The 12,792-nt window shown below is 43.1% G+C and overlaps 1 protein-coding gene across 5 annotated transcripts in view; it reads left to right on the plus strand.

Annotated features, from left to right (window-relative positions):
• Positions 1-12,792, plus strand: part of COL17A1 (collagen type XVII alpha 1 chain) — a 99,238-nt gene that overhangs the window by 47,333 nt on the left and 39,113 nt on the right. For 2 of the 5 annotated variants that reach the window (XM_067709481.1, XM_067709485.1), the window contains exons 2-5: positions 7,985-8,047; positions 9,939-9,983; positions 11,248-11,352; positions 12,480-12,614. In XM_067709481.1, coding sequence (XP_067565582.1) covers positions 7,996-8,047; positions 9,939-9,983; positions 11,248-11,352; positions 12,480-12,614 — 337 coding nt within the window. In that variant the 5' untranslated portion in view covers positions 7,985-7,995. Of the gene's footprint in view, positions 1-46; positions 321-721; positions 768-7,984; positions 8,048-9,938; positions 9,984-11,247; positions 11,353-12,479; positions 12,615-12,792 lie in introns of those variants that run through there. The other 3 variants (XM_067709483.1, XM_067709482.1, XM_067709484.1) reach the window with 3 other exon arrangements.

A 12,792-nucleotide genomic window follows, 5' to 3' on the forward strand; every position in this document is an offset into this window, starting at 1 on the left:
TTTCTGCCTCCTGTAAAGTTTGATCCTGGAGGCAGACTTTTTTTAATCCGGCAAGTGTCAGATAATTGGAAGGGTGGAGTCACACTGTAAATGCCGACACACCTTTGTCAGGACTTGTTTGGAAGCAAAGAACCGAAAGAAACAAGGGCAAGAGAAGAAGTGAACATTTTTGAAAGATCACTCAGCTCTAACACACCTTGACTGGGCCTGGATAAAAAAAAGTGGGAACAGCAAACGTCTAGAAGGAAACGTCAGGGGAAGAAGGAGAGAGGGGGCATTTACTCAAAGTTGTTTCTGGTTCCTTCAACACCTCAACCTAGGTAAGTAATAGGAATTTGACCGTTTTCTCTTCTTGTGAGATTTTAATTTGAGGTTTGCCACTGAGAACTTCAATGTTTGTCAGAGAATCTGAGATGACATTATTTAGTTTCCAGTGTTCTGGTTGAAGTGATTAATTGATCATAAATGATTACTTTGGCTTATGTGTTCTATTTTTAGGGTAGGTCTTTTAAAGGAACAACAAGAAAGTTTTGTCAGTGGGAAAGAGAAGAAAAAGGCCAGTTAAGATAAAGTGAGCTCCAGGGGCCAGATTTCTTTGGTATTGTTTTCAGTAGTGTAAAAGGACTTGTGTTAAATTGTTTTATTTAAAATATGATGAGTTTATAATTCCTTCTCTCTCAATCAGTTTCTCTCTCCCCACCCTCCTCTACTTCCCCTCTCTCCCCTTGACAGCAAGAGGACAGCTCAGAGGTGAAGTTAAAGTGTAGGTGAGTTGAGGCTTCTAGAAGTAGCCCCTGAGAACTAAGAACCAAAGTGCTGCCCGGGTGTCTGCGCTGGGAGGTTCTGATAAAGCTCAAGGGGCGGGTGGACACTGCTGTATATCACGCTTGACGATTACTACCCCTAATCTAAAGTAAAGTGGAATATCTGAAATGATATAATTAATCCAGAAACTTCCTGGAGGCAAACTTGGAACAAGAAAAAAAAAAAATCTGTCTTACTTTTACTGGCCAATTTGGGCCAAAAGGAATTCATTTTGGGGTGAGAATTACCAGTTGAGGTATCTCACTGGACCACATTAACTACTAACTGACAAATTACCACTTTACTTTTTGAAGTGTAGGCAAAGCCTGTGGTACCTCACTTCTTTTGAGAAGCGGTCAATTAGTAGCCTTAAGAGTTGGATTTGTTCTGTCCATAAAAGGTAGTGAGCGAGACTTTTAAAAGAAATTTATTTGGAAAGGAGAATTGTTTCTCCTTACACCCACATGCTTTCTCTTAGAGCTAAGGCACAGATCAAAGTCGGAACTAAATGAAAGCACATGTCCAGCCCCCCAGGGAGCCCTTCCGAGAGTCAGAGGGGGCTTGCTTTACTCTCAGCCCCTTCAAAACACTCACACGAATCTGATCAGAGTGGACATGGGGGCAGTTAAAGCAAGGAGTCCTGCTTCAAGCTTGGATAGAAACCCAGATTGGTGAAACCGATTTGACCTAAGGACTAACCACATTCTTAAATTATGTCTGACCGAAAGAAGTTTGCATCTGTCTGGTTTGGCTCATTTGCCATTGTTAGCGGCGGCAGGATTTAACCAAACATGGCTCGAAACAAGAGGCATGATCACAAAGCCAGGGCCCAAGCTCCCTCCCCCTTGGGTTATGAAAATGGAGGAAGCCAAATGCAGCAAGCTGGAGACCCATTGCTGGGGAGCCACGGGGGTGGGGTGGCGTGGAGTCAGAAGCCTCTGAAACAGTTAACGCTAGGGCATGGGTGTTCATACCCCCTGCAAACTGCTTGCCCCTTCTCTGTTAACAGAGCAAGAGCTAGTGGGTGGTTTTCCCACACTTTGGTTATTCCGTTGTTTTGTTTTACAATGTAAAGTATGCAGAGATTGGAAAGTAGAAAAACACTTAGCTTCTCTATTCCCTTCTTGGTGTCAAAGGCCAAGTGTTTCATGAGTTGTTATAATAAGTTCAGTGAGGTGGTTTTCTGTTGGTATCAGCGGTTTGTGCCTGGGTTACACCCCATCTTCATCGGAATAGTTTCAGGTGGATGTGACATCATTTAAATGAAGGGGAAAGGAAAAAACCTCATACAAGTAGAAAAAGGATTTTGCATTGTGTTTTCTTACATAAGAAAATGACACAGGATCATTTTTACATCTTCAAAAGAACATTAAATATTGAAATAGCCACAAAGCAGCCCCTTAGAAATATGGATGGAAATGAACATAATTTTGGAATTAAGAACTTGAATGACCTGCTTATCCTCGGTTCTAGTTAAGTGGCTCAGACATCCAAGAAGTTTAAAATTATGCTACTTGACTGTGCTTCCATTAAGTAGTGCTTTTGGAGGAAGGTGTACGGATGAGCACTGCTGGGAGAGGCAGGCTCAGACACGTGCCTGGGCATGTAACTTTCCTTTCCCTTAAGTTACACTTTTTAAAACTACCGGCACTTAAAATATTTAAAAAGGAAGTCCTGTGGGAAAACTATAGGCCCCCATGGGATGATCCCTGTCCAGATTTGTGCCTCAACCCATCATTTTCCTTTGATAACTCACAGAAAGCTTCCCATTACCTCTGGTTTAAAGGAATCCACCTCCCAAAACATCTCTGCCATTTCAGACTATCAATCTGGGAAAGAGCTTTGGCAAGGTCAGCAGAGCTCCGTCCTGTGTACTTCAGGCCCGAGAAATCATTGTGTTAAGGCCATGGGATGCAGCCATTTAGGGGCTGCAGGCTGAGAGAGAGGCAAGAACCAATCTACCTGCACCCACCTAGGGGGCCTTCTATCCCAGAGCACCAGTCAGTGAAGAGCCCCCAGGCCCTGGAGGGGGGCATCTGATTTCTTAGCAGGCTGTCTCCTCACACCCTCTGGAAGTTAGGGAACTCTTGGCTTTTTGCTGCAGATCTTAAGGCTTCATCATTGGGACCTAAGAAAAAGATGGGGGATACCTAGAAATGTCTGTTATATCTCGGGGTACAGAAAGAGCAAGAAAACACTTGCCAGTTTTGCTGCCTAGACGCTGAGACTCTTAAATGGAGTGGAGCTATCATCAGTCTGCCTTGATGGCTACAAGTGGAAACAACCCAGCCAAACCCAAATTTATAGCTGCCGGCAGCAACTTTCATTAAAGGATCATAGTAAGCAATAACTTGTGGGAAGTTAGTTTCCATGGATTGTTATAAACAGTTCCTTTCAGGATAATATTTCATATCGATTCAGGTGCCATCCTAGGTGGCTCTCCACCAGCAGCCAGGGGCATTTTTTTTTTTTTTTTTTTTTTTAGCCAGGGGCATTTGAACTCCAAAATACCTCCTGCTTCACAGCTAATGACCAGTTGGGGAAAAATAAAAAAAGGAGGAGGGATTTCAGAAGTACCAAAGGCAATTCATGCTTCAACAAAGGATTTCAGAGAGGGTGTCAGGTGGTAGGTAGGTTGGTGTGACATAAGTCATACAGGTAATAGCTGGAATGCAGACAGTCACAGGCTAGGTTTGGCCCACTAATGAGGTTGGACTCCATTGTTAAATTGCTTATGGAGCCCCTGCTCTTTGGCTCTGGGAAACATACCTGACCTGCAAAGAACTGTGTCTTCTCAGATGCAGCCAGGAGTTTTTCCGTGATGCCTCATTCCTTGCTGCATTTAAAAAACTCTGATGAGCAAAAAGTTGGCACATTCGATCAGGCCCTGACGCTAAGTGTGTGGATCTTGGTGAATTTCCCTGGATAGTTGACCAGTTGGTCTTGTGTGGTCTTGATTTTCAGTGGGACAGTCATTCAGGGCTGCACTAGGACTTCTGTCGGCCCTAGATAATTTTGCCTTTGTGGATGTCCTGCCTCCAGGAAAAAAACAAGCAATGACAGCAACAACAACAAACCAAAAAAAAAACCTGCATTGAAAGAATATAATCCAAGTTGGATTGTGTTCATTTTTCCTTTCGATTATAAAAAAGTTCAAACATTTTTGTGGGCCCCTGAAAGTATGATGGGGCTAGGCACTGTGCCTATTGCACCTAATGGATAAGTAGACCCTAAGGTCACCAGGCAGGAGAAAAAGACTAAAAGCGTTCAAGAAAGGGTTGTCCTGGGCAGAAGTAGCTTGCTCCAGAATTCTAGAATCCAATTTGAACTGCATCCAACAAATAAACGAGGAGGAAGGGAAGGTTGGGGGGCTGGGAGGAGAGAACCACAGGGAAAGCCAGATTTCAAGTCCCTGCAGAGCCTGAGACTGGGAACTACAGCCAAATGCACCCAGTTGGTCAGGGATCCTTGCCATGGTCTTCTGTGTGTTCAAGCCTGAATCACGTTCCTCCCCCACCCCCCAGCCCGGCCCCACCCCTTAAGTCAGCCTTGCCTTATCTCATCCAGGCTTCAGGACAGCGGACAAGACCTCAATGATTTTTCTACTCAGAACACAGAGTAAGAGTGAAGGGAGAACACAGATGACATGTACAAATATTTTCCTATGTATTTCAATAGATTTTACACTGATTTTCTTCATGTTTTCACTACTTATGTCTGTAAATAAGCATAGTAGGGCTGGTGCGTTATGAAGAGAAAGTTTCATGTTGTAAGAAGTGTAAAGTTCTACACAAGTATGACCATTATGATTTTTATCCTGATTTGAATCCATCAAACATTCTCACATCCGAACTCTAAATAATGAAGCATGAATGTCTTGTATTCATAGAGCTCCATATAGAACACTGAACATTATGGGATACATCAAAATGAATTAGTTGAAAGCACCATGTGCTTTGACAGATATCCTTCAGCTATGTGTTACTTGGGCAAAAAGTGGAAGTTTTATAGTCAGGGCACCAGATCTTCTATGTAAGACCTTTAACATTCAGCAGGGGGCAGCCTGCTCAATTAGACCTTAAAAAAAAAAAAAGATCCCAATACAAAAGAATAGAATCCAAGGTGGAACTATTAAATTACTATCTCACTGATACAAGAAGTGGGAATGACTCATTAAAAAATATACACACGGGGCTTCCCTGGTGGCACAGTGGTTGATAGTCTGCCTGCTGATACAGGGGACACGGGTTCGTGCCCTGGTCCGGGAAGATCCCACATGCCACGGAGCGGCTGGGTCCATGAGCCATGGCCGCTGAGCTTGTGCGTCCGGTGCCTGTGCTCCACAACAGGAGAGGCCACAACAGTGAGAGGCCCGTGTACCACACACACACACACACACACACACACACACACACACACAAAATATATATATATACACGCACACACACACACATACACACACGAAAGAATTATGCTTCGAATTCTAGGAATCAAGTTTTGAATTCAAGTTTGAATTCTAGGAATCAAATCACTATTATTCAACATAGTTTTGGAAGTCCTAGCCATGGCAATCAGAGAAGAAAAAGAAATAAAAGGAATCCAAATCAGAAAAGAAGTAAAGCTGTCACTGTTTGCAGATGACATGATACTATACATAGAGAATCCTAAAGATGCCACCAGAAAACTACTAGAGCTCATCAATGAATTTGGTAAAGTTGCAGGATACAAAATTAATGCACAGGGCTTCCCTGGTGGCGCAGTGGTTGAGAGTCCACCTGCCGATGCAGGGGACACGGGTTTGTGCCCCGGTCCAGGAAGAGCCCACATGCCACGGAGCAGCTAGGCCCATGAGCCATGGCTGCTGAGCCTGTGCGTCTGGAGCCTGTGCTCCACAACGGGAGAGGCCACAACATTGAGAGGCCCACGTACCGCAAAAAAAAAAAAAAAAAAAAAAAAAAAAATCACCAAAATCTCTTGCATTCCTATACACTAATGATGAAAAATCTGAAGGAGAAATTAAGGAAGCACCCCCATTTACCACTGCAACAAAAAGAATAAAATACCTAGGAATAAACCTACCTAGGGAGACAAAAGACCTGTGTGCAGAAAACTATAAGACACTGATGAAAGAAATTAAAGATGATACAAACAGATGGAGAGATATACCATGTTCTTGGATTGGAAGAATCAACATTGTGAAAATGACTATACTACCCAAAGCAATCTACAGATTCAATGCAATCCCTATCAAATTACCAATGGCATTTTTTATGGAACTAGAACAAAAAATCTTAAAATTTGTATGGAGACACAAAAGACCCTGAATAGCTAAAGCGGTCTTGAGGAAAAAAAACGGAGCTGGAGGAATCAGACTCCCTGACTTTAGACAATACTACAAAGCTACGGTAATCAAGACAATATGGTACTGGCACAAAAACAGAAATATAGATCAATGGAACAGGATAGAAAGCCCAGAGATAAACCCACGCACCTATGGTCAACTAATTGATGACAAAGGAGGCAAGGATATACAATGGAGAAAAGACAGTCTCTTCAATAAGTGGTGCTGGGAAAACTGTACAGCTACATATGAAAGAATGAAATTAGAACACTCCCTAACACCATCCACAAAAATAAACTCAAAATGGGTTAGAGACCTAAATGTAAGACTGGGCACTATAAAACTCTTAGAGGAAAACATAGGAAGAACACTCTTTGACATAAATCACAGCAAGATATTTTTTGATCCATCTCCTACAGTAATGGAAATAAAAACAAAAATAAACAAATGGGACCTAATGAAACTTAAAAGCTTTTGCACAGCAAAGGAAACCATAAACAAGATGAAAAGACAACCGTCAGAATGGGAGAAAATATTTGCAAATGAATCAATGGACAAAGGATTAATCTCCAAAATATATAAACAGCTCATGAAGCTCAATATTAAAAAAACAAACAACTCAATCCAAAAATGGGCAGAAGACCTAAATAAGCATTTCTCCAAAGAAGGCATACAGATGGCCAAGAAGCACATGAAAAGCTGCTCAACATCACTAATTGTTAGAGAAATGCAAATCAAAACTACATGAGGTATCACCTCACACTGGTTAGAATGGGTATCATCAGAAAATCACAAACAACAAATGCTGGAGAGGGTGGAGAAAATGGAAACCTCTTGCATGTTTGGTGGGACTGTAAATTGATACAGCCCCTATGGAGAACAGTATGGAGGTTCCTTAAAAAACTAAAAATAGAATTACCATATGACCCAGCAATCTCACTACTGGGCATATACCCAGAGAAAACCATAATTCAAAAAGACACACGCACCCCAATGTTCATTGCAGCACTATTTGCAATAGCCAGGTCATGGAAGCAACCTAAATGCCCATCGACTGACGAATGAATAAAGAAGATGTGGTACATATATACAATGGAACATTACTTAGCCATAAAAAGAAATGAAATTGGGTCATTTGTAGAGACGTGGATGGATGTAGAGACTGTCATACAGAGTGAAGTAAGTCAGAAAGAGAAAAGCAAATATCGTATATTAACGCATATATGTGGAACCTAGAAAATGGTACAGATGAACCAGTTTGTAGAGCAGAAATTGAGGCACAGAAGTAGAAGAAAAACGTATGGACACCAAGGGGGGAAAGCGGCAGGGGTGGGGGGTGGTGGTGGGATGAATTGGGTGATTGGGATTGACATGTATTCACTGATGTGTATAAAATGGATGACTAATAACCTGTATAAAAAAATAAAAAAGAAACAGGTTATGAATTTTTGATTGTTGTGGCTGGATTATGGGAACAGGGATATTCATTGTCCTATTCTCCCTGTTTGTATATATATTGTATTATGAAAAGTTAAAGTTGAAAACAATTTAAATCTTTATCAGTGGGGAATGAGATAAATTATGGTGTCTCCATTCAATAAAAAAAAATTTAAAAAAATCCCAATACAAAGGAGTAGAATCCAAGGTGGAACTATTAAATTACTCTCTCACTGATACAGGAAGTGGGAATGACTCTTGTTAAAAAAATATACACACAAAAGAATTATGCTTTGAATTCTAGGAATCAAGTTTTGGTTCTCAGCTTGAATAGTAGGGACCTATACTTATGAAGTGATGGTCATAGACATGGTTATTCATGGTTTCTGGCTTTTTCCATAGGGGGCGATGGTATGGATGTAACCAAGAAGAACAGACGAGATGGCAGTGAAGTCACTGAAAGACGTAAGGGCATGAAACGTGTCATTATAAAAGTAAAAAAATTTTTGGAAAGAGTAAATAATTTATTCCTAATTCTACCACAACTACTGTATCTTTTTTTCTATTTCTTTTGTTTTTAGTTTTTTTCTTAGCTTTTTCTTTTTGCTTTTTTCCCCACTGTATCATTTTAAATGTTTTCCTAAATAGACTATTTCTTCCTATAAGAAGCCTTTTGTTGATTTTTTTTAACACACGTGTAATCAAAATGTGTTCTGCTTTTTCTTCAAAGATGAAAATCACCATTTCTATGTTCCAGTTTTTATAACCAGCATTTTTAATGGTTTCATAATATCCTGTTGAATGAATTTACAACAGCTTATTTAACCGTGTTCGTTTTTAGGGATGCAGGGCAACAGAAATCCAAGAGAATAATATCCCATTATTGCAGGGACAAACTTGGAATCACACTGGTGTCACAGTTGCAGTCTACACTGAAAACTGAAAACAGACACATTTCTTTTGTGAAACTGCCCAAATAATAAACTCAGAGACATTAAAATAGCCCCTTAACAGCTCTGACTCTTTCATTTATCCTGTGACTTTCATATATTGCCAATAAAAAATTCTGGCTCCACAGACTTGGAACTTTTAGCTTAAGCAAGAATTTATTTTTATGTGTCATAGGATCCCAAAGGTCCACACAATGAGAGGTTTAGTGGAAGCTCAAGGACTATTATTCAAATCAAGCTGCCATTTTAGTCTGAAAAACCATTTCCTTTTACGCATGGAATGATGCTTCTGCTCCATTCATAACGCCATGTCGCTGCTAGGACAACCAAGCTAATAGGAACACGCAGGGTGAAGAAGGAAAGGGTGAGGGAGCAGTAAGACCGGTGTGGGATGCAGCCGTTGCCAGCAGCACAAAGTGATGCCCCACAATCTTCTTCATCCTTTTCTCCTTTCACCAACCATACGTGCATACACAACACGCATATGAATATGCTTGGGCGTGTGCACGAGAAGGGTGCTTCTAGAAACCAGCGACCTTAGCTAGATAGGTGCTCCTTGATGTCCAACCCAGAGGGAGGTAGTGGTTGGTGATGGTCACAGTCAGAGCACAGAATTGGCCCAGTTATGGTTTCGGGAATCTACTCACCTCCCCATGCTGCTGTAGAGGAGAGAGTGATTCAGGAAGGCAAGAGGTCTTTCTTCTAACTGGTGTTTTTCAAAAACACCGGAAGCTTTTGTGACCTCTATAGACTCACCATCACTTGGAGTCCTCTCAGTTTCGGGAGGCAAAGGGACTGGATCTTCAAGTCTGTCTTGGATGTTCATCTGTCCAAGCACCAAATGTGACTTACCGACCCCCTTCCTTCCTACACCTCCTCACACTCAGGGGTGGCCCTGAAGACTTTAGAATGAATTATGATGTCCTTGAGACACCCCCAAATTCATAAAGAGGTTCAAGGTAATTATTCGCATCACAGTGTAATCAGCCAGGATGATATGCTGGCCTCAGCTGGACTGGGTGACCATTTAGAAGGGGCAGTGCAGAGAAAGAGAGTGACTTGAGGGCCTGATCCTCCTTCAAGGGCAAATCCAGGCCTGGACTAGATCTAATTGTTATATGAGAGACATTAATGCAAGACAACTCATTGTTCAAATCAGTGGGTAACTAACTACTTTTGGTACCAAAGGGATATAAACCTGTTTTCCAGGTACGTTAAGACCTATTGTTATTGCACCTATTTGCTTTTACAGTGGGTCAGATCAAATACCTTAAAGCACAAGTGTATAAAAGTCTATATGGAACCTAATTTAATGAGCCGAACCTGTGAACGATGTGAGACCTTGCCACAGTACAGAGATTTCAGTACATTACTTAAGATCTCATCTTTTCTTTGTCTTTTTCTAGTTATCACGGAAACAATAACTACAAGACTTACGTCCTTACCACCAAGTAAGTGACCATCTTGAGAGCTTTCTTCTCAGTAAGGCCTGTGTGAAGGGCTCCACATGTAACCTTTTCCGTGGGTACTGACTCTCCCGTTGAGCAAGTCCAAAATATCTGAAATCTTTTATTTATTTATTTATTATATATGTATATATTTTTTTGCGGTACGTGGCCCTCTCACTATTGTGGCCTCTTCCGTTGCGGAGCACAGGCTCCGGACACGCAGGCTCAGTGGCCATGGCTCACGGGCCTAGCCGCTCCGCGGCATGTGGGATCTTCCCAGACCGGGGGACGAACCTGTGTCCCCTGCATTGGCAGGCGGACTCTTAACCACTGCACCACCATGGAAGCCCTGAAATCTTTTTTTTAAACAGCTGTATTGAAATTACCTTATATCCCACAAAATCCACCCGTTCAAAGTGTATAATTCCATGGTTCTTAGTGTATTTACAGAGTCGTGCAGACCCTTTGCAACAATCTAATTTTAGAACATTTCCATCACTCAAAAAAACCCTCCACGGCCATTAGCAGTCACTCCCATTCCCCCTCCCTTCTTCCCAGACCCTGAATACCACAAATCTACTTTCTGTCTCTATTAGTTTGCCTGATCTAGACACTAAAATTTCAGAAATCTTATCCAGCCTGGGCCTGGGGTGGAGGAGGGAACCACAGCCAGGCTTCTGTCTGAATCCACTTTTTTCTCGGGAGGTTATTAGGGTTAGTGGATTCTACAATGGAGATCTGAGCCCTCAAACTAGCCCTGCACCTCTTGGGAAGGCTGGCTCAATGTGGGGGGTGGGGAGATTCCTCTCCTCCATCCACACACGAGGTTGGAGCATGATGAGCTGCCAGGTGAAACACCAGCAACCCAGAGCTCTCACTCATCCCTCCAACACTTCCAGTGGCTGCCATGTCCAGGGTACCGACCAGGCATTCAAAAAAAGCAAGCCCAACCCAGGCCTTGGCCTCAAGGAGTTTTCATCTCTTGCTGACTTTTCAAATATTTAATTTTCCTAATCAGCAACTTGCTATGCTCCACCCAGGGAACATTCTTTTTAAATTGGGTAGAATATTTGCTCTTGACATTTGTATCAAAAACAAACAAACCGAGAGCATGGCAGCATGTATCGTGCAGTGCAGGTGGGAAAGGGGCCCCAAACCAAGAGCCTCGTGGGTGAGAAGCCAGGGAAGGCTTCCGAGGGGCAGGGAATGAGGAAACCCTCTGCACTGACTCCACTTGTAAATTGTCACCTGCTCCTCCTTTCTGCAGAAGGGGGCACCAGCAACGGCTATGCTAAAACAGGCTCTCTTGGTGGAGGGAGCCGGCTGGAGAAACAGAGCCTGATGCATGGCAGCAGCGGCTACATAAACGCAAGTAAGTGGCTGCTGGTGTGAGGGCTGGGGTAGGGCAGATGGACAGGGACAGAGAGGGTCCTGAATGGAGGGAGACCATTACCACTGTTTGTCACCCATTCCAAATACCCCGAAGAGCTGTGTAAAGGACACACATCCCACCAAAGGTGAGACTTTCGAATTACCCACATTTGAAGCCTACTTAAATGGAATCAGTTATCATTCTGTCCCCCGATATAAATAACAATAATTAATTAAGAAGGCTTCCTGGGGAGTTGACTCCTTTCCCACTGAATTACTCTCTTTAAGCCATCTCTTTTAGAAAAGGGTGTGCCTGTCTGAGGGTTTACAGTTTGAATTAACAACAAAAGAAACTTAACGATTGGGTTACTGTGCTAAGGAAATCTGGTGACATATGAACCCACACTTTGTGCATTTCCACCGGGCAAGCGTCCAACACAGGCCTAGTTGTTCCCAAAGAAGCATTCTTTCATGGTAGCTTTCAAACTGAAACAAAACAAAGCAGGGAGAACACACACACACACACACACACACACACACACACACACACACACACACAGCAGGGAGAACACACACACACACACACACACACACACACACACACACACACACACACACACACACACACACACACACACACACACACACACACACACACACACACACACACACACACACACACACACACACTACTGCTGAAGCCATTTTTAAAATCTTGGAATGACACTAAAGAAAAGACCCAAGACAGGCAAACAGCTGGGCTGACCAAGTGCAGCGCCTGCCCTTACCTCTCGAGGAATACTTCCACGTGGGGTTGTATTCTAGTCCACCCAGCAGTGCTCTACGATTGCAGGCCAGGTCCTCAAGAAACATCCCGCTTCTCCATTTCCGTGCACTTTGGCCACAGACATAAAGGACCTCCCTACCTTCCAGTAGCAATAATTCCATCTCCCATCTCTGAGCAGCCACGGGAATGCTGAGGGGTGGATCCCTTCGGACGTGCTCTCCTGAAGTCCTCTGGCCCCTCCACAGGGCCTCCTTTATTAGGAGCAGTCTGCGTGCACTTAGTGGAACCGTATGTCAATCTGTGAAGTGCTCTGACGGTCTGTGCTTTTTCCCCTCTTGTAGGCGGGAGCACACGAGGCAATGCCTCTACCTCCAGTTACAGGAGGGCCCCTGGTGACTTGGCCTCCACTCTGCCCAACTCACCAGGCTCGACCTTTGAGAGAAAAACGCACGTCACCCGCCATGGAACATACGAAGGTACCGGTCCCACAGACTTTAAGAGAGAGCTACTCTCTTCCCTCAGTAACTTCTCTCATCCTTTGAAGACTGAAGCCTCGGCCACCTGTCTTCACCTGGGCCTTCCCACCTTTCTTTCCACTCTTGTTTCGGTTCTTTTATGGACTCAGGTTTCTTGGGGATTTTGTTGATTTATCGA

This window comes from Pseudorca crassidens, chromosome 16, assembly GCF_039906515.1.
Source record: "Pseudorca crassidens isolate mPseCra1 chromosome 16, mPseCra1.hap1, whole genome shotgun sequence".
In the NCBI taxonomy this organism is placed as follows: Eukaryota; Metazoa; Chordata; class Mammalia; order Artiodactyla; family Delphinidae; genus Pseudorca; species Pseudorca crassidens.